Source organism: Rutilus rutilus (assembly GCF_951802725.1).
Source record: "Rutilus rutilus genome assembly, chromosome: 2".
NCBI classification, from domain to species: domain Eukaryota; kingdom Metazoa; phylum Chordata; class Actinopteri; order Cypriniformes; family Leuciscidae; genus Rutilus; species Rutilus rutilus.
Genome location: NC_140210.1, coordinates 60,828,446 through 60,849,079, shown reverse-complemented (window position 1 = coordinate 60,849,079; position 20,634 = coordinate 60,828,446). Strand labels below are relative to the sequence as shown.

At 38.9% G+C, this 20,634-nt stretch overlaps 1 protein-coding gene across 2 annotated transcripts in view; it reads right to left on the bottom strand.

Annotated features, from left to right (window-relative positions):
- The window catches only part of LOC311286231 (NACHT, LRR and PYD domains-containing protein 1 homolog), a 233,663-nt gene that overhangs the window by 204,245 nt on the left and 8,784 nt on the right, over positions 1-20,634 (bottom strand). For both annotated transcript variants that reach the window (XM_084402347.1, XM_084402345.1), the window contains exons 5-9: positions 11,686-13,536; positions 5,219-5,392; positions 4,955-5,128; positions 3,406-3,579; positions 3,153-3,317 (exon numbers count right to left, since the gene is read on the bottom strand). In XM_084402347.1, the coding sequence (XP_084258473.1) occupies positions 3,153-3,317; positions 3,406-3,579; positions 4,955-5,128; positions 5,219-5,392; positions 11,686-13,536 (2,538 nt within the window). The remainder of the gene's footprint in view (positions 1-3,152; positions 3,318-3,405; positions 3,580-4,954; positions 5,129-5,218; positions 5,393-11,685; positions 13,537-20,634) is intronic.

Here is a 20,634-nt window from a genome sequence, read left to right as displayed (position 1 = left end):
TATGTAATCCGTTTGAAAGCAAGGAGATGTACCGTTTTTTCGTTCTCCCTTCATTATCTCTATAATGAGCTGAGGCCGCCCCGCCCCCGGCGCTATTCACATGGTAAATAGTTTAGGTGATCTATGCATCGCACACGCCCCCCGATCAATGCCATAAAAACACAAAGTTTCGTTATCAGATTCACTGATAGTTCATCGCGTATCGAGGATGAGGACTATATTTTGCCTAGTTTTGGCTAGCTTTTGACATCTTACAGTAATGATTGCCTTACAATATCCCTAACATTCGTGTATATGCTGAAGTGTAAACTTTTTTAAATGTGATATTGCTCTTTAAACATATTTGTATATTAAATACTGTATATTTCACTCAGTTTTGATTAGCTTATGACACTGATTATCATGCTAAAATACTGCCTTATGCGTAATGTAGCTTGTTTGCGAATATCTGCTTATGTTACATAATGTGATTTAGTGCAAATATATTTCAGCCTCTGGTAAAATATGTGATCCTGTCTAAATACATTATATTAATATATAAATGTTCGGTTTTGGTCAGCCTATGACACTGTTTATCATGCTTCAACACTGCCTTATGCACAGATGTTTGTGAATACAGGTGTAAATGTTTGAAATGTAGTGATGTGTCGTTCGCGAACGATCCGTTCATTGCGTGCGTCACTAAATGCGTGCGGTCTTTATGGCCCATCAACAGACACTCGCGGTGACGCGGTCTATGGCCCATAAATAGATATTTCTCCGTCCTCAATCATCAATCAACATTGTGATTTCTTTAATTGTGTTATCAGCATGCTCACATGTTTTTTTTGTTTCGTTTTTTTACAGATGTGACAATGAACATGTCCAAGCACCTGTCCTGAAGAGAGCGAAGGCTAACCAGCAGGCAAGCAACAGGCAGTCCACTCTGACATGGAAAACAGAGACTGATGTTGACATGGTTCCACAGACTGTGCGATTCCGTCCTGCACGGGAAACTGGACCACAACTGAGTCTATTCAAACATTTTTTTCAGAAAGTGCTGTGTCAACTCTGTGACACAACACCAATGCTCAGGCTGCCAAGGCAACTGCAAAGGGCTGCAAATATAAATGGACAGATGTCAGCATCAGTGAGATGTACCGCTACATCGGGCTGCTGTTCTACATGGCCATGGTGAAGGTCAGCTCCATCAGGGACTACTGGCGGCAAAGCAGTGTTTTCTCCATATCCTTTCCAGCTACAGTTATGTCCCGGGACAGATACCGCACCATTTCATGGAATGTGTACGAGTCACCCAGATGCAGATATGGATAATGACAGAAAGAGGGGCACAGCTGAACATGACCGTCTTTTCAGGGTCAAACCTCTCATGGACACTATTCGTCATGCTTGTAAAGCCATCTATCATCCTAAAAGAAACTTAGCTGTGGATGAAAGAATGGTGGCATGCAAAGCACACACAGGTATTTTATTTTTTTAAATCAATGTTGGAAACCGTTGTGCTGTTTAATATATTTTTTTATAACCTGTCATAGTTTTTTTCAGGATTCTTTGAATCATTTTTTTTTTTTTAATACAAAAACAAAAGTTTGGTCTCTTTTTCTTTCTTTCTTCTCCATTGTTGGGAAAGATTTCTATTTTGAATAAATGCTGTTCTTTTTGCAATTATTCATCAGTGAATCATTCATCAGTTCCTCATTCTTTGTTCAGGCTGCCTCACAGCACCTTGATGGGCCATTAGCCATTGGGGGAGTGTCTTTAGTCACACCCCTGGTGTGAATCACATTAATATTCATGGCCCACGCATACGGCAGTGCTGACAAAAAAACTGACATGCAAAATTAAAATCATTATATTGCTGTTTGTGAAAGAGTGATCAGAATAATTTCCACATCATTTTGTAGAAAAAATTCTAGCCTACAAGAATAGTCATTCAAAAGTCTTATGGACCACTATTCAGTGTGTGTTAAATGGCCTTATTGCGGTGACAATGTTTTTCCCAAAACGTACTAACCAGGCATAATATTTTTTTTCTATAAAATGCAAACATGTACATCCATTATTGTAGCAGAGTCTGTGCTGAATACAGCAAAATTACATGTTGGCCAATGGTATGCTGAATTAAATTTCGTTTTGTATTAATTGCATCTTAATTTTGATCTGTTTCATCAACCAATTGCCTGGATTTAATAAATAAGAAGTAAATATAGTAGACAATAGATAATCCCGACACGGAGGCGCCGGCACGTGAACTGGAGCTCATCTCATAAATGAACCGAAACTCAGCATATACGGTGGCCTACTTGCCTCACAGACCTGAGACATATATAGAAAGCTTGAAATGTCTACTTTTAAACAGAATAATAAAAAAAAAAAAGAAATAAGACTGCTCTGCTCTCTGCTTATGTAATCTGTATGAAATGTGCATTTCTCTCTGGCGCCTTCACTACAGCGAAGATCACGAGTCAGCATCGTCAACTTCATCTTTGCAGCCGACACTGACACAGAAAACACTTGTTTATTAATAAACAATTAAAATGTCTCCTTGCTATATTTGACATATTCATAATCATTACTTTTGCCGGTTCGTGACAGCTTTTAGGAGCTTTATTGGCAGAGCCACCCTTACATGTTACATGAACGCGACACCATCGCATCAGCACCGAAAACATGGAGATTTTTTTCTTTTTGGGGGCATTTTGTTTGTGTTCAGTCTTTATCAGTTGTCTTTAGGTTAATGTTTCAGTTAACAGTTTTTCAGTTGTTTTCAGTAATTTTGTCAGGGCTAGGCTACAGGAGCAGCATCTGTACTCTCACGGCTGTAGACGGTAATGTTTTCTCTTGGTTCATGTCAGTCAGTATGACTTAATTTTGATATACAAGTCGCACCTGACTATAAGTCACAGGACCAGCCAAACTATTAAAAAAAGTGCGACTTATAGTCCGGAAAATACGGTATATTGCAAAGCTAGCATCAAGCACATTTCATGTTTGTCCATCTGTGCAAGAACCCCCTTTAAGCATGCGCAACGTTTCAGATAGTATGTCAAATGTAAACACATGAATCGGATATGGGGCAAGAACGTGTAAACGGACGGTCAAATAGGCAACAAATCAGATTTGGGCATCAGGACCTGCAGTGTCCCACATACTTGAGTATCTGCAATGAGCAGTTTGGATCCTTCAGTTTGCCAGAGAGCAGCTTGACTCCTGGGTGATTGTAGCTCAGGTCCAGCTCTCTCAGGTGTGATGGGTTTAAACTCAGAGCTGAACACACATAACCACAGCCTTCCTCTGTCACCATACAGCCAGACAACCTACAGACACACAGTCAGACCATCTTCAGACACACATCAACATTATGACCAGCAGACTGTAAATAATCTCTTATATATTATTAAATACCTCAGAATCTGCAGCTTACAGTGTGGGCTCTTCAGTCCTTCAGAAATAATCTTCACTCCTGAATCCTGCAGGTCATTGTTCGTCAGGTCCAGCTCTCTCAGGTGTGAGGGGTTTGAACTCAGAGCTGAAGACACATAACCACAGCCTTCCTCTGTCACCATACAGCCAGACAACCTACAGACACACACACACAGTCAGACCATCTTCAGACACACACAGTCAGATCATCTACAAAAACTCACATGACTGGCAGACTGTTGTTGAAAACTTTTATTCCTTCATCGAAGCAAAACCAGGAGACGTTTGGGATCTCGTTCAAGTAGAAGTTATTCTTTATTGAGCGTGCTGCAGGTCTTCCAACTAGTCTGACTAATGTAACTTTACATGTTGTCTTATAGGCATTTCAGTGGGCTGTCCTTAAAGGTGCTGACCTTACACACAGCCTTAGAGATGATCACTAAATCTAATCATCTAAAGACAATAGAGGCAATTACCCCCAACTGACTTCCCCAAATGGTATAAACACAAATGGTCACGGGAACTAAGACTAGGTAAACATTCACACACAGTTCAACTCTTAGTTGGAAGATCAAAGACTAACAAAACCCCTGACTATTACAATGTTTAGACAGCTGACTTCTAATCAGTAAATTGATGCCATCATGTTCACCTTGAATGCCCAATACAGTGTAGTTCACCTTAGTTTTTCATGTGATGTTATGTAAGGAAGTAGGATCAGCAGATCTTAAACATATTCTTAAATGTGTAATCCCACATTGTAAATAATCTCTTATATGTTCTTTTTTCAATTTCAGCAAACAAATATATACATTTATCAAGGCAGAAATGCTTCTTTACAATAAAACAAAAACATATACGTCAATACAGAGACAGCATTATAACCCATCATGTCTACCAATGGTCATGGAAATGAAATACTCAAGCTTATACAGATGTTTTGTGTTTTACACAAGAACAAGGGGAGCTATTACTTATAATTATAAAAAAAACATTACCTTACAGACCATTTATGCTTCAAAAAATGTCAGTGCGAATTGGTTTTATATAATCAATAATTTTTTATCATATTGAACAAATGTATTCTATCTGGGTTCTTAAGGAAAAGGAAATATTTTCCATCACACACACATACATATATATATATATATATATATATATATATATATATATATATATATATATATATATATATATATATAGTGTAATATGTCAATCCAATCATCAACTGTAAGTGGCTCTGGTTTTAGCCATTTCTTTGTAATTACTTTTTTACTGGCTGCCAGAAGAATTAACATCAGTTTCTTATCGATGTTATTCCACCCATCAAAAGAAATATTAGCCAGATGTAAACATTCACAATTACAAGGAATCGTCACCTCAAAAACAGCTTTTAAATTTCCTTCAATCCCTTGCCAAAACTGGGTTAATTTCTGACACTTCCCAAAAATATGATAATGGTTAGATTCCCTTTTCCCTTTGTATTCTTATCTGTGTTGGTGTGGTAAATCTCTTATATATTCTTAAATACCTCAGAATCTGCAGCTGACAGTGTGGCCTCTTCAGTCCTTCAGAAATAATCTTCACTCCTGAATCCTGCAGGTCATTGTTCGTCAGGTCCAGCTCTCTCAGGTGTGAGGGGTTTGAACTCAGAGCTGAAGACACATAACCACAGCCTTCCTCTGTCACCATACAGCCAGACAACCTACAGACACACACAGTCAGACCATCTTCAGACACACATCAACATTATGAACGGCAGACTGTAAATAATCTCTTATATGTTATTAAATACCTCAGTATCTGCAGCTTACAGTTTGCGCTTTTCAGTCCTTCAGAAATAATCTTCACTCCTGAATCCTGCAGGTCATTGTTCGTCAGGTCCAGCTCTCTCAGGTGTGAGGGGTTTGAACTCAGAGCTGAAGACACATGACCACAGCCTTCCTCTGTCACCATACAGCCAGACAACCTACACACACACACACACACACACACACACACACACACACACACACAGACATTATGAACAGTAGACTGTAAATTATCTCTCATAGATAATCTTATCTCAGATTAGATTGGATCAATCAGAATAATATCCAGTTCCATCTGACTTCTGACCTATAATGCTGCCTGGATCATAATCATACACTGTTCGTTCGCTGGCTGGAGGAGAACTGCCCCCCCGACTGAGCCTAGTTTCTCCCAAGGTTGTTTTCTCCATTCGGCCCTGATGGAGTTTTGGTTTCTTGCCACTGACGCCTTTTTTCACCTTTGTTGCCATTGGCTTTTGGCTTGCTTAATTGGGGACTAGTGTTGTCACGGTACCAACATTTCAGTATTCGGTACCAATACCAGTGAAAATCCAAGGTTCTCGATACCAATTTCGGTACCAAAGCTTAATTTAGATTAAATTTACATATAATAAAGTGTATATCACGGTTACAAATATGGAAACTGTAGCATTAAAAACACTTTACAATAAGATTATATTTGTTAGATAACATTAGATAAAATGACCTAACAATAAACAATAGTTATATACTGTCGCAATTATTCTCCTTGGGGTTAATTTAAAAATACATTTTTAAAATAAAAAGTTAACATTATTTAATGCACAATGAATGAAGTGAACAAACATGACCAATCAAGTGTTTGTATTAAATAACATTCACAAACATTAATTAATGTTGTAAAAATATATTGTTCACTCAATGTGTTGATGTTAGATAACGCATTAAGTAATGTTCATGAATGGTATCTTATTGTAGTGTTACCAAACTATACAGGAGATAAAACGTGTTTTATTTGACTTGACTGTACTTTTATTTAATCCAAAACTGCATTCATATTTAATTTTAAGAGGGCTTTTTAAACCCTTAGGAGTTATCCAGCCAAGAATAAGCCTAGAACTGCTTTTCTGACGGACTGATATTAATGACATAATGACGGCTTTTTATTTCTCATCTCCATAAATATATCTATCTAGTAGTAAAGCTAATGCAAGGGGTAGAAATCAATTAATTCTTTGCTGATACTTCCTCGTCATCATGGAGAGCACAGTTCACACCGCTATCTCCTTTCCACAAGCGCTTGCTCTTTTTTAACATTTAATTTTGTATTCAAATTACTAAATTCTTTTGACATATAAGAGGTCTTTGTACCATTGAAACATCCGGCAAGTTTCACAGCTTAAAATGTAAAAAAAAGACAAAAAAAGACAAAAAAAAAAATGTGTTCAACCAAGCTCCAAAAATGGCTTGTTAGAATATTGTGGGTTTTGTGACGTCACATGGGCAAATACATTCACATCAACAAATAGTTTGAGTTTTTCAGAGAGAGTTTGCAAAGAAACTTGTACAAAGATAAAGTAGCAACTGTACTGGATCTGACAGCAGCTTGATCTCAAAGCGAAAGTATTTTGATTAAAAAAACGTAAGCAGTTTAATAATTCTGTCTATAAATGACCGTTTTATACGGGTGTTTTCAAAAACACAGGGGGGGCATTGATACTTTTTCCTATGCAGTGACATTAGCAAATTTTAACACTGGTGTTTACTGAGAGCCGCCGCTTGAACACGGATCATTTCAGAAAGAGGGTCAGAATGAGGTTGGAAAATCTTTATTCAGATTTATTGATTATTAACAGTACAAATCGGGGGTGCCAAACTCAGCTCCTGATTAGCTGTATCAGGTTTGTTTAATTAGGATTGAAGATAAACCGTGATCCTCTAGGGCAGTGGTTTTCACACTTTAAGAGCACCTTTTTCTTCTTTTTTAAATTGACAACCCATATTGACCCATCATATTTATTTTAGTTAAATTCAACAGCAAAAGTTACAATAATTGTATAAAATCTAAACATTTAGTGAAAAACATTATTTAGTGGAGATGGAGAACAAAAAAGTGAGTAAGTGTAGCACTAAATCTGTTAAAATGTTACTCACTGCTCTTTGTATTGCTGTAAAATACATTAATGAAAAACAATTAATTTCTAATATATACTGTAAAATGAAAAGACATTTCTTTTAAATGTTTAGCACAGCTGTTTAATGAGGCAGCAACATATTATAGATAGGACAGAACAAGAAAGGCTATTAATAATCTTTCATTGCCCAAAAGTATTATAATATGAAAGGCTCCAATACAGAGCGGCACAAAGCGCTTATGCGTATCCCGTGTGCAGAATGATGCGCTTGAAGCAACATGGAGTCACAGCGCTTCACATTGAAAACCTCAAAGCAAAAAGGGAAGAGATTTGATGCGTAGTTCCAGTATTATATGAATGCAATAGTTTATTGAGCCTTTTCTTTTTAACAGTTTAAACATGTCAGTTTCTGTGCGCGTGAAGAACAAGTATAGCGCTCTCTACTCCAGTGTGCTGATCTAAAAGACACCGGGAGAAAGTTACATGAACAGCAATAAACTCCAGAAAGATAAAGTCATTTTATGTGAAACCATAGACCTTTCTCTACAGATCAAGTATAACAATAGTAACACTGAATCATCTTGGAGAGAGTTTCATCATGTTGACTGCCGTAACCGAACGCGGCGCGCTGTTTGAGTGCTGGATGGAGAATGACTGACAGCCGCAGCGGAGGGAAGCACTTACTTGAGTTTAACGACTTCAATATTAATCATTAAATCACTTTATCACATTAAACTATGAAGTGGCTTTAGAACACTTATAATATAGTGCACGAAAAGTTGACGGTTCTTTATAATGTTTTTGTGGCTTTTGTGAGGCTTAACAATAACACACAATAGTATACACACAATATCAGATTTGGATGCCGATAGTGAGTATCGGATCGGCGCATCTCTATTTGAAACTGCTAAGTATTTAAATTCATTTGTGTACACTCATAGCCAGATATGACGACGCTACAGAACACGCATCACTGCAGATGAGCAGCTGTGCATCTATTGATTAAGCCAACGTGCAAACTATCGCAAATCAAAGTGAAAGTAAGTCACAGATGCTTAACACACAATCTTCATCATTAAAAGTAGAGAAACGAAATGATCATCCAGGGCTGTTGCCGCTCTCTCTTATTTGATTTTGAAATTTTAGCTGATGATCAATAAAATGCAGCTCATATCTGTTGCTTTCGGTAACGTGTATTAAATCTGCATATAGCGGGAATTGAATAGCGATCTGAGAATCTGAGAAATAAATTTTCCCTGAAGCAAACCCGGCGGCTTCATAGCTGCATCCATGTTAGCACGTCACGTTTGATGTGGTCATTTCACAGTAGGCATACACACAGGTTCGAAGCCCCCTACAGTGCAATTCGGCTATACATCCGCGCTAAAATATCAAGGTGAAAGTCATCATAGCTTGCGTAGTATAGACCCAGCTCCCAACCCAACTTTGAGAATAGATTAACGGCGATATTTTTTTTGCCGCCCGATAAGAGTCTCACGTTAACGCAGCTTATACTACAGGGCCGTTGAATGCTTGTATCTGATTGGTTGACGAACGTTCTAAGGTGTGCATTATTTTCAGGGAAACGCACGGCTAAAGTAGTTCCAGGCAGGTCTCGACCGCATCACAACTCCATATCACTTCGCCTAGTTAACTGTAATAACGGAAAATAGGATACAATTCATAACAAGAAAAAGCATTTAGCCCCATGCGCTTGATCTGCAATTTTCAATGTCTAGCTTCACAATCAATGGAAACATGCAGTTTAATTTTAATAAATAAAGTATATTCCTATCTATAATCAATAGAAAATTAAACTGAATATAGGCTAAATAAATGGATAGTCCTGCAGCACAGATTTGTATTGCAGATAATATAACAAATAAATAATTATTGATAGGCCTTACTTGTTAAAAGGCTTTTTGTTTCATTTAATTGGCTAGTCTACTGTCATCTGTCAATAATAGAAACAAAAGAATGAACGAATTAATTAAAACGAATTGAATAAATAAATAATAATATTGACGCACATGCTTTTCTGTCTCATTATTGCAACATCTCTCTCTAATAACTGCATAAAGCCGAGGACACACTTTAAGGCCGGTTATCAATGTAATCTGATGACTGATCATGTCCAAACGCGTGTTCAGCGCGTTCAGTCTGTGTTCAAAGTCGGTGTTTATAATCTGCTGCAGTCGATGAAAACAGTCAGAGAATGTGCCAGAGTCGTGTGTGCCAGCATTAGTCTGCTATCAGTGGCTCAAACCTCCGTTAATAACTCTAAAGTGACGTTTTGGAATTAGCAACGGAGGCATGGGATTAGATGCGTAAGAAAGTAGTCCTACAGATTCAAGAGCATTTTAATCACAAAAACTTTACAAACGTCTTGAAATACAGAATCTGAACAATGTTTCGAGGTGTGGTAGCTGCAGGGCTCGCAAAATTTCTAAATCGCTGGTAGCCCTTCGGGCAGGCACTCTTCAGATTTTGGTAGCCCAAAATTAATTTTACTAGCCCATATAAAAAGACTACAATTTTTTATGTAGAATATTGGTTAGGAGTCAAAACAATGAATCAAAAACTTTTTCAAAACACAAATATCAACAAATATGCATCTGGTTCTAACTGAACTGAAATGTGTGTGACCAGTGTGGATCATGAATCAGTCTGTGTCTGTGGCGATGATAAAAAAAAAAAAAAAGTAACTCTTTAGTTTTAGTTTAGGGTCTAATACTCACTATTAACTTGTTTCATTAACATGCAGATGGCAGGGTTTTTTCATCACTGAGGTCCCGAGTGTGAGATATGCTAGTTAGGGGGGTTCGGGGGCACCCCCGAGAAAATTCTTATTTCTCTGATCTACATATGTGCATTTTAAGATGTTTTGAAAACAAAAAAATTGGATAACAATAGCTTTAAAACCATGTAAGTGGGCAGCTGATTATTTTTCTCTCCTCATCAGCATCACACTCCTATTCTCTTAGTTTTTCTCTTGCTCTGTCTCTTCCCCTCCTAAAGCTGAGCTTTGACCGATAGAGGCTTTTCATTTTTGTCTGTCAGTGAAGAAAGTAAACAAAGGGTCAAACTGATAGGCTGATTTATGAATCATTTTCTCAGATGCATTAATTTACTGAAAGCTACTAGGAAAGCTAGGTAGCCTAACTAAGTTTATTGAATTCATTCACAATATGTACACATTCATTATTGATCTTATTCCTAATACAGGGCCGTAGACAGGGCTTTATAATCAAAGAGGTCCTACATTTAAGGTTATTAGGGGGTTTAAATGTTTTATTTCTCGGATATGTCCATTTCAAGACGTTTGAAGGCCAAAAAAGGATAAGAAATAGCTTTAAAACCATGTCAGCAGGCAGTAGATGATACCTGCTCTCACTTCTTATCCATCACTTTTTCTTTCTCTCAGTCTCCTCATCTTGCCCTGTCTCTTCCCCACCTAAAGCTGAACTTTTTTAATTTACTGAAACCTACAAATTGTATATTAATTCTCAACATGTACACATTCATTATTAATCTTGTGCCTATGATGAAAACGGCTTTGTTAATGCTAATGTCCCCTCACAATGACAGTAAACTAATTAGTCACATTACATAGGCCTATTTTCAGTTCAAAATGGCGAAATTCGACAACAGTATATTCATTTGCCTGATTATTTTTGTCATTCGTTTCACATTCATAACCTAAAAAAACTGTCAAATATGAAATGTTTAGTTTAGCTACTTACATCTTATCTCTTATACTTGACCGTAAACTGAAGCGTCGAGTCGCTCTTGTGAACATAAAGCCCGCCTACTTTGATTTGATTGGTCATCTCAAATATTCTGACATTGACGAGCACCACAGACCAATGAGTGACAGACCAATGAGACTCAGATGAACACACACACACACACACACACACACACACACCGTCCTCTGTTTCTGACGTGCGCTCTGCTCGGCATCGCTGCGGATTGAAGTTGAAGAGCGCGCTGGATCTGATTATAACGAGACTGAAGCGAACACTATTTCAGATAGCCCGTCGGGCAGGCCGGTTATGCATTTTGGTAGCCCGACTGGAAAACACAATAGCCCCGGGACGTCGGGCAGGCGATTTTGCGAGCCCTGAGCTGTAGTACTCCGCTTCGCGTCGTGACCGCATTACCACCTCGGGTGTGCATTATTTTTCTAATAATTCAACGGCCTGTCGTCAATTATTCCTTACATGTTAACGCCGATAACGGCCCACCACTAGTAAAAACTCCATGTCATGACCCCTGTAAAGATGTAAGATGCATTATTAAAATGATTCTTTAGCTATTAATGATTAAACACTCACAGAGCTTTTCTGCAGTTGACCACAGCTGGTACCAGTCTTCTTCTCCCCTCATCTGATGTGTTGTATTTCATGGGGTTCAGCTCATCCAGCGGCTCCTCTGAGATCTGAAGCATGTAGGAGATTGTTGAGCAGTGAGACGGAGAGAGTTCCTCCTCTGAGTGTTTGTCTGATTTCACAAACTCCTGAATCTCTCTGGACAGAGTCTGATCTTTCACTTCCAGCAGACAGAGGAACAGATTGATGGATTGATCAGCTGAGAGATCAGCATTTGGATGTTTGATCTTGTCTTTAATGAACTGTGTGGTTCTCCTGATGCTCTCTGAGCTGTTCTCTGTGTGTGTCAGTAGATCCTGTAAGAGTCTCTGATTGGACTCCAGTGAGACGCCCAGCAGGAACCGCAGGAACAGATCCAGCCGTCCATTCTCACTCTTGAGGGCTTTATCTACTGCTGATATTAGTAGATCATGCAGAGAGACTTCATCAGACCTGTAAAATCTGAATACACCCAGAAGCTGCAGTGGTTTCTTGTTCTTCATTAAATAGCAGTAAAACACATAGAAAGCAGCGAGAAACTCCTGAACGCTCAGATGAATGAAGCTGTAGACTTTCCTCTGATGAATCACAGATTCCTGCTTAAAGATCTCAGTGCAAATCCCAGAATGCACTGAGGCGTCAGTGACGTCTATGCCGCTCTCAATCAGGTCCTCCTCATAGAACATCACATTGCCCTTCATCAGCTGATGGAAAGCCACTCCAGCAAGTTTCACAATCACTTCTCTGTTGGACTGCAGGAGTTTCTCTGGATCTCTCTCTTCATACTTCTGATTCCTCATGTTGATCTGAATCAGCAGGAAGTGGATGTACATTTCAGTCAGAGTTTGAGGGATTTCTGCACTCAGATCTTCTTCCAGGAGCTTCTGAAGCACAGTGGAGGAGATCCAGCAGAAGACGGGTATGTGGCACATGATGTGGAGGCTTCTTGCTCTTCTGATGTGTGAGATGATTCTGCTGGCTTGATGCTCGTCACTGATTCTCTTCCTGAAATATTCCTCCTTCTGAGGCTCATTGAATCCCTGAATCTCTGTCAGACGGTGGATGTATTTGGAGGGGATCTGATTGGCTGCTGCTGGTCTGGAGGTGATCCAGATGAGAGCCGAGGGAAGCAGATCTCCTTTCATGAGCTTTGACATCAACACACCCACTGATGAAGTCTCAGTCACATCAGAAACTTTCTTTTTGCCTGAAAACCTCAGTGTGATTCTGCTTTCATCCAGACCATCAAAGATGAACACAATTTTACTCTCCTCATAAATCTCTGAGTCCAGATCTTGAAGTTCAGGATGAAAGTCCAGCAGAAGTCTGTGAAGACTGTACTGATGATCTCGGATCAAGTTCAGCTCTCGAAATGGAAGCACAAACATGAAATCTACATCCTGATTGTCTTTTCCCTCGGCCCAGTCCAGAATGAACTTCTGCACAGAGACGGTTTTCCCGATTCCAGCGATGCCTTTAGTGAGAACAGTCTTGATCTGCTCTTTCTCCTGGCGTCCTGGTTCAGGAGAGGCTTTAAAGATGTCATTGCAGTAGATTGGAGAGTCTTGTGAGTGTTGTGTTCTGGCTGTTTTCTCCATCTGTAAAACCTCATGTTCTTCATTCACTCCTTCTCTCTCTCCCTCTATGATGTAGAGCTGTGTGTAGATCCTGTTCAGGAGGGTTTCATTCTCTTGGAGTTTCAGTCCCTCAAATAATCTCTCATACTTGTTCTTCATGCTGGCTTTGTGTCTGTGTTTGACTCTCTGTAGTTCATCATTCACTGGCTGAGGAGAATTCTGGTCTCCAGTCTGATCATCTCTGAATGGTAACAAAATACACACATAAAACATGTTTGTGAATAAAACACGCAAGGAACAGCAACACATTAATGAACATGGTCAGTTTAACAGATTCTCCTTATAAACAACACTCAGGGTTTCTCCTGGCTCAAAACGAGGAGGTAAAATCCTGATCATGTATTTTAATAGTAAGATAATAAAATGAGTATTTTTCGTAGACCATCATATAGCCGACTGTGTTTCCCACAGTAGTTTAGTGGGTGGAGGTCGGTACCTCTCGGGGGGTCGGGGGTCATGCCCCCCCGGAAGAACATTTTGTACATTTTAAAGATAAATTCTAGGGCTGTCAACTTTAGTCGTTTAGTCCAGTGATTCCCAACCCCCGGTCCCCGGACCGGTGCCGGTCCGTGGACCCGTTAGTACCGGGCCTTGAAATATTCCCAGAATAATGTTTCTTTTTTTTTCTTTTTTCTTTTTTTATAATAATAATAATTGTCTTTTTAAATGCTTTTTTAAGTGCTATGACGTCATGTTATTTAATCCAAAACCTAAACAATAAATAGATTAAAATGTGTTTCTTTGAGCGCTTTGCGATTGCTTAGCAACTAGGGGTGTCAAAATTAATCGTTTCTACGATGCATCGCGATGCAGACGAGGACGATTCGGTATCGGTTCAGTAATAGACCATAACGATTATAATGTACGGACTTTTCTGACGTCATTTGTCGCGTACGTGCATTGTGGCGGAAGCATACAATGGCAGAGGGAGGCGAGACGCGAGTGCGAGAATATTAAAAATGCTCCAACTACTTTAAAAGCCGACATCTGGGCACGTTTCGGCTTTTAGGAACAACCTGGTAAGCACGACCTGCAGAAGACACGCGCTGTACTGTGCGCTCATGTCACACACAAATAGAATATGCAGGAGGTAGGCTAATACCAATAACTTCATAAACCACGTTAGCCGTTTTCACCCCAAGCTGTTAACGCCTGGCAGAGTCAGAGAGATGCGCGGATGAGCTCCAACGCCGAATCCGCAGCCAAAAATAAACAGTCCACCCGCCCCAATAATATTCTCTGATTTAAGTATCCGCACCCGATGGTCAAATTACAATTATTCTGTGTTGTTACGCGTGATTATAAATGGATGATCGTCACCTTCAACAGCGGACTCGGCGACGGTTGATGCGCGGATCTTTAATGGTAACATAATAGCCTACACTGATTAATGAGCGCTGCTTTTAAATGAACATTTTTGTAAAACAAAATTTATTTGACAGATTTTCCTTTTCTTAATGGCATAAACAAGCTTTACTCCCTTGAAACTTTAACTGGAATGTCACTGTTTCTGTCACTGCGACTTCCCAAGCACACACACACGTGCGCACACATCACTTTTGAAGAGAAATTTAAAATTGAGGATGCGGTGCATCGCGATGCATTGTGATATCGAATTGAACTGAATCGATGACATGATAATCGTAATCGAACCGAACCGTGAGACCAGTGTCGGTTCACACCCCTATTAGCAACGCGTCATATCTGAACGGGCTGCAAAAAAGCGAGCTGCACCTGAAGTGACAGAGAAGTGGAGAGAAGAGCGGGCCGCGATATTTTTTTTCAATGGCTAATTTTATTGCGGACAGTTCTGGTAAAAGAAAAGGCGATGACCAACTCGAAGAGACAGAGAGAGAGAAATAAAAAAAGTAAAGCTTCATAAAATACGATACCTCATGTACATTAGGTATGGATTTATGACAACAGGCGATTCCGTGGCGCCAAATCCGTTGTGTTATTTGTGGTGAAAAACTGTAAGCTGGTTTTCGTTCATATTTGTGAAGCAGACCTTTTTAAATTTCGTTTTATTGTATCCTGGAATTTGTGTGCATTGTTTTGGATGCATATGTTTTTTATGGATGCTCAGGAAGCAAGAACAGCTTGTCTTGTGCACAGCTACAAATATAGTAATATCAATAAGCAGTTCATGCTCACATTAAAATAGTTTTGTTCTCATTGGTCTGATCTGGTATTTTTTGTTAAAGGTTAAAGCTTAATCTCTAATTTTATACTTTTAAAAATGATTGGCTGAAATCACTAAGTTATGTGTTTGCTATTGTATTCTGAAACTGTCTGACTGTTGAAACTGGCTCTTATTTTCATACAATTAGCCTTTGCTGTCACCTGTTGGTGTGTGAAAACACTAAGTTGCTGTTGAAGGGATTGTCTTTAGTGGTTCTGGAGAGATTTGACAGGTGAAATGGACTGGTATTTTCATACAATTTGCCATTACTGCCACCTGCTAGTGAGTGAGTGCTGTGCGAGTTGCTTTTGAAGTAGACCTAATTGTATGGCAGAAAAGGGAAACATTTTGTGAACCGGTCTGAAAGTTTAAAAAGATTGGTATATTCATACAAGTAGCCTTTGTTGCCACCTAGTTCATTATATGCAAATAAATGATAGGCTGTTACTGTTTTACACAGTGATATGTTCCAAACGATGCATCTTAAAATTGACAACTGGTCCCTGGAATTTTTTTTATGAATATGCTGGTCCCTGGCACAAAAAAGGTTGGGAACCCCTGGTTTAGTCGACTAATCGGTCGATGCCGTCTTGGTCGACTGACATTCTCATTGGTAGACCAGTAGTATAATTTCACCAATAAAGACATTTTCATTGATTTACTCCTTGATATTTATTCCTTTATAAGGAGTTATATATTACTGTATTCTAAATATAATTAGCCTATGTTTTATCCCCAACTTTAAATGCTTTAATTTAGGCTATTTTGTAACAGAGCCACAGTTTAGCGCACCACGCAGAACACTCCTGAACCGCACCTGTGGCTGGCTGCACTGCTGCTTCGCGCTCAGTAAGGAATAGGTAGTTTTGCTGTATTCATTCAGTTAGAACGCTACTTGTTTTGGCTTTAGTCGACAAAATGTCCAAGAAATCTAAATCTTTTGTCTGGCTGCATTTTACAAAAAAAGACGACAAGACTGTGGAGTGCAAGCTATGAGGATAGCTAAATAATGAGGAGAGATATCCACGACTTGCTCGGGCAGCCAAACGCCTGCTCTACATCCCTGCAACCTCCACTCCTGCAGAGCGCATATTTTCCAAAGCAGGATTTATTGTTAAGAAGTCGAGGAGCTGTGTTTTACCCAAGAATGTGGACATGTTAGTGTTTTTGGCCCACAACATAAAAAAGGTGGACTAGGCCTGCAGATCTGTAAGTAGCCTTAACGGCTTTATTATGCTGACTCAATAGACTGTGTTTTCTTATGTTTTTGTTTTTATTTGTACACTTGACGCATTTGAAAATAGCCTAAATAATGTAACAAAACGAAAATAAACCTATAGGCCTTCCTACTATACAGCCTATTATTATTAGGATTGTTTTTTAGGCTATTTGGGTTTTTTATGTGTTTGTTTTAAAACGCCTAGATCGGCTGGACAAAAGTTAACCCATAGCTTTTGAAACTAAAGAAGAATATACAGCCTGTATAAACGAGAGCTTTTGTTAGGATTTTTCATTATTTGGCAGTTTTAGCAGTGATATATATTGTAGCGTGTGGTGTGGTCAGGTGCTGTGGCTGTGACTGTCTCTATAGACCTAGGACAGAGCTCCTCACTTTACAGTTAAAAAAAATCACTCAATTTTCAAAGAATTGTATTATTATTATAGTTTTATGTATTGATGTTTTGTCGTTGTTGTTTTATAAATGCTCTATGACAATTGTTTAATAAATGTTCAATCAAAATGCAAAACATTGCGTTTTTTTTTTTTTTTTTTTTGTCGACTGATCGTTGTGCAGGACAGGACTTTGGTCGACTAAGCATTTCTTTGGTTGACTACAGCCCTAATAAATTAATTAATCTGGTGCACTTTGAGTAATCCGAATCCGCTGTTAAAAATAAATAATCCGCCCGCCAACCGCCCAAAATATGATATTCTCTGATTTAGAAATCTGCATCTGATCATCACAATTATTCAGATTCTCAGAGTTAAGCATGATGATATGGACACATATCACACTGAAGTAGGCTGATTTAAAATTAACATTTATTTAAAATAAAAGTTCTTCTTTTGGCAAAATTACATTTCCTTAATAACCTAAACAGGGGCTTTACTCCCTTCAAACTTAAATTGTCAATGTTTCATTAAATCACTGTTGGAAAACACTCTTATGAGAATACTATATTTTTTTACCTTTATAAAGGGCATTTTTTCCTAGTTTTATTAAATGTATGCTCCATCTTTCATTTCAAATTCTTCAATTTGATCAATACATTCAATTAGAATAAGACACTAGGCTGTTAACAATCAAAACGTAGGGAAACACGGCAAGACATTTATATTATTATCAGCTATAGGCTCTCAATCGCCACTTACATTAAATGAAATAAAGTCAGAATCATCCTCGTGTTTTTGGTGATTCCCTTGTTATTTTTTATTTAATTTTTTGATATTGGCGTTTTAATCAGGGCATTTGTCCAGTTGGGCAAGTACAATTCTCTCTCAATTGTCCCTTCAAAACAACAACACCACGTGTCCCGGACAAGCGTTAATGTCGAGTCTTGGCATGTGTTTTCCTTGACTGGTTTTCCCTGAAGAGAATTACGCTGTTGAAAACGAAAGTAAAAGAGTGACGCGTGTTCATTGTGTTTTACCGTGAAGAGAGTTCCGTGTCTTTATTAAACTCAACACATTATAATGATTTATCGGTCATCCACCCTCGGTTAAGTTTTTATGACTTGGTCGCCCGACCCCGCGGATGAAGACGACCCGCGGATGATGACGACCCGCGCAGTGCTATCGGCAAACTATACGGTTTGAGAACGGACACCGGCCGGGAACCCGCCGCAACAGAACCGTCACGCTGGAGAAAGTGTATCTGATCATGTGACTGTCTGCCGAGTGTTGTCGAGAGCCGGAGGCGGCACGATATTTGACGGAGGCCGCCTCGTAATTCTCTATGCAGGAAAAACCCTGAACATTTGTACAATAAAGTACAACATATTTTCAGGAATATATTTTGTTATGTTGAAGTTGTGGTCTCTTAGTTTCCTGTTCTAGTTGGGGTTTAAAATAAATTTAACTTTAAAATAAATTTAATTATTATTTATTTATTTCTTAAATTATTCTTTGTTAACACTAGTTTAAAAAATACAACTGGTCATTGTTAGTTCACATTAGCTCAGGTCCATTAAATAATAGAGTTACAACTTACGATTTTAATAATGTATTAATTAGTAAATACTGAAATTAACATGAACTAAGATTAATAAATGCTTTAACAGTATTGTTCATTGTCCATTTACAGTGAGGAAAATAAGTACTTGAACACCCTGCTATTTTGCAAGTTCTCCCACTTGGAAATCATGGAGGGGTCTGAAATTGTCATCGTAGGTGCATGTCCAGTGTGAGAGACATAATAAAAAAAAAAAAAAAAATCCAGAAATCACAATGTATGATTTTTTAACTATTTATTTGTATGATACAGCTGCAAATAAGTATTTGAACACCTGTCTATCAGCTAGAATTCTGACCCTCAAAGACCTGTTAGTCTGCCTTTAAAATGTCCACCTCCACTCCATTTATTATCCTAAATTAGATGCACCTGTTTGAGGTCGTTAGCTGCATAAAGACACCTGTCCACCCCATACAATCAGTAAGAATCCAACTACTAACATGGCCAAGACCAAAGAGCTGTCCAAAGACACTAGAGACAAAATTGTACACCTCCACAAGGCTGGAAAGGGCTACGGGGAAATTGCCAAGCAGCTTGGTGAAAAAAGGTCCACTGTTGGAGCAATCATTAGAAAATGGAAGAAGCTAAACATGACTGTCAATCTCCCTCGGACTGGGGCTCCATGCAAGATCTCACCTCGTGGGGTCTCAATGATCCTAAGAAAGGTGAGAAATCAGCCCAGAACTACACGGGAGGAGCTGGTCAATGACCTGAAAAGAGCTGGGACCACCGTTTCCAAGGTTACTGTTGGTAATACACTAAGACGTCATGGTTTGAAATCATGCATGGCACGGAAGGTTCCCCTGCTTAAACCAGCACATGTCAAGGCCCGTCTTAAGTTTGCCAATGACCATTTGGATGATCCAGAGGAGTCATGGGAGAAAGTCATGTGGTCAGATGAGACCAAAATAGAACTTTTTGGTCATAATTCCACTAAACGTGTTTGGAGGAAGAAGAATGATGAGTACCATCCCAAGAACACCATCCCTACTGTGAAGCATGGGGGTGGTAGCATCATGCTTTGGGGGTGTTTTTCTGCACATGGGACAGGGCGACTGCACTGTATTAAGGAGAGGATGACCGGGGCCATGTATTGCGAGATTTTGGGGAACAACCTCCTTCCCTCAGTTAGAGCATTGAAGATGGGTCGAGGCTGGGTCTTCCAACATGACAATGACCCGAAGCACACAGCCAGGATAACCAAGGAGTGGCTCTGTAAGAAGCATATCAAGGTTCTGGCGTGGCCTAGCCAGTCTCCAGACCTAAACCCAATAGAGAATCTTTGGAGGGAGCTCAAACTCCGTGTTTCTCAGCGACAGCCCAGAAACCTGACTGATCTAGAGAAGATCTGTGTGGAGGAGTGGGCCAAAATCCCTCCTGCAGTGTGTGCAAACCTGGTGAAAAACTACAGGAAACGTTTGACCTCTGTAATTGCAAACAAAGGCTACTGTACCAAATATTAACATTGATTTTCTCAGGTGTTCAAATACTTATTTGCAGCTGTATCATACAAATAAATAGTTAAAAAATCATACATTGTGATTTCTGGATTTTTTTTTTTAGATTATGTCTCTCACAGTGGACATGCACCTACGACGACAATTTCAGACCCCTCCATGATTTCTAAGTGGGAGAACTTGCAAAATAGCAGGGTGTTCAAATACTTATTCTCCTCACTGTATGTTAACTAATGAATTAACTAATGAATTCTTATTGTAAAGTGTGACTGAATAATAATAAAGAATCTGACTGATTTCAATCAATATCTAGGGCATGTTTTAGGTCAGATTAAAATGTAAAAATGTTTAAGTTTGAAAATAAATATCCTATTAAATCTTTAAAGGGTAATTAAACCCTAAACCAAC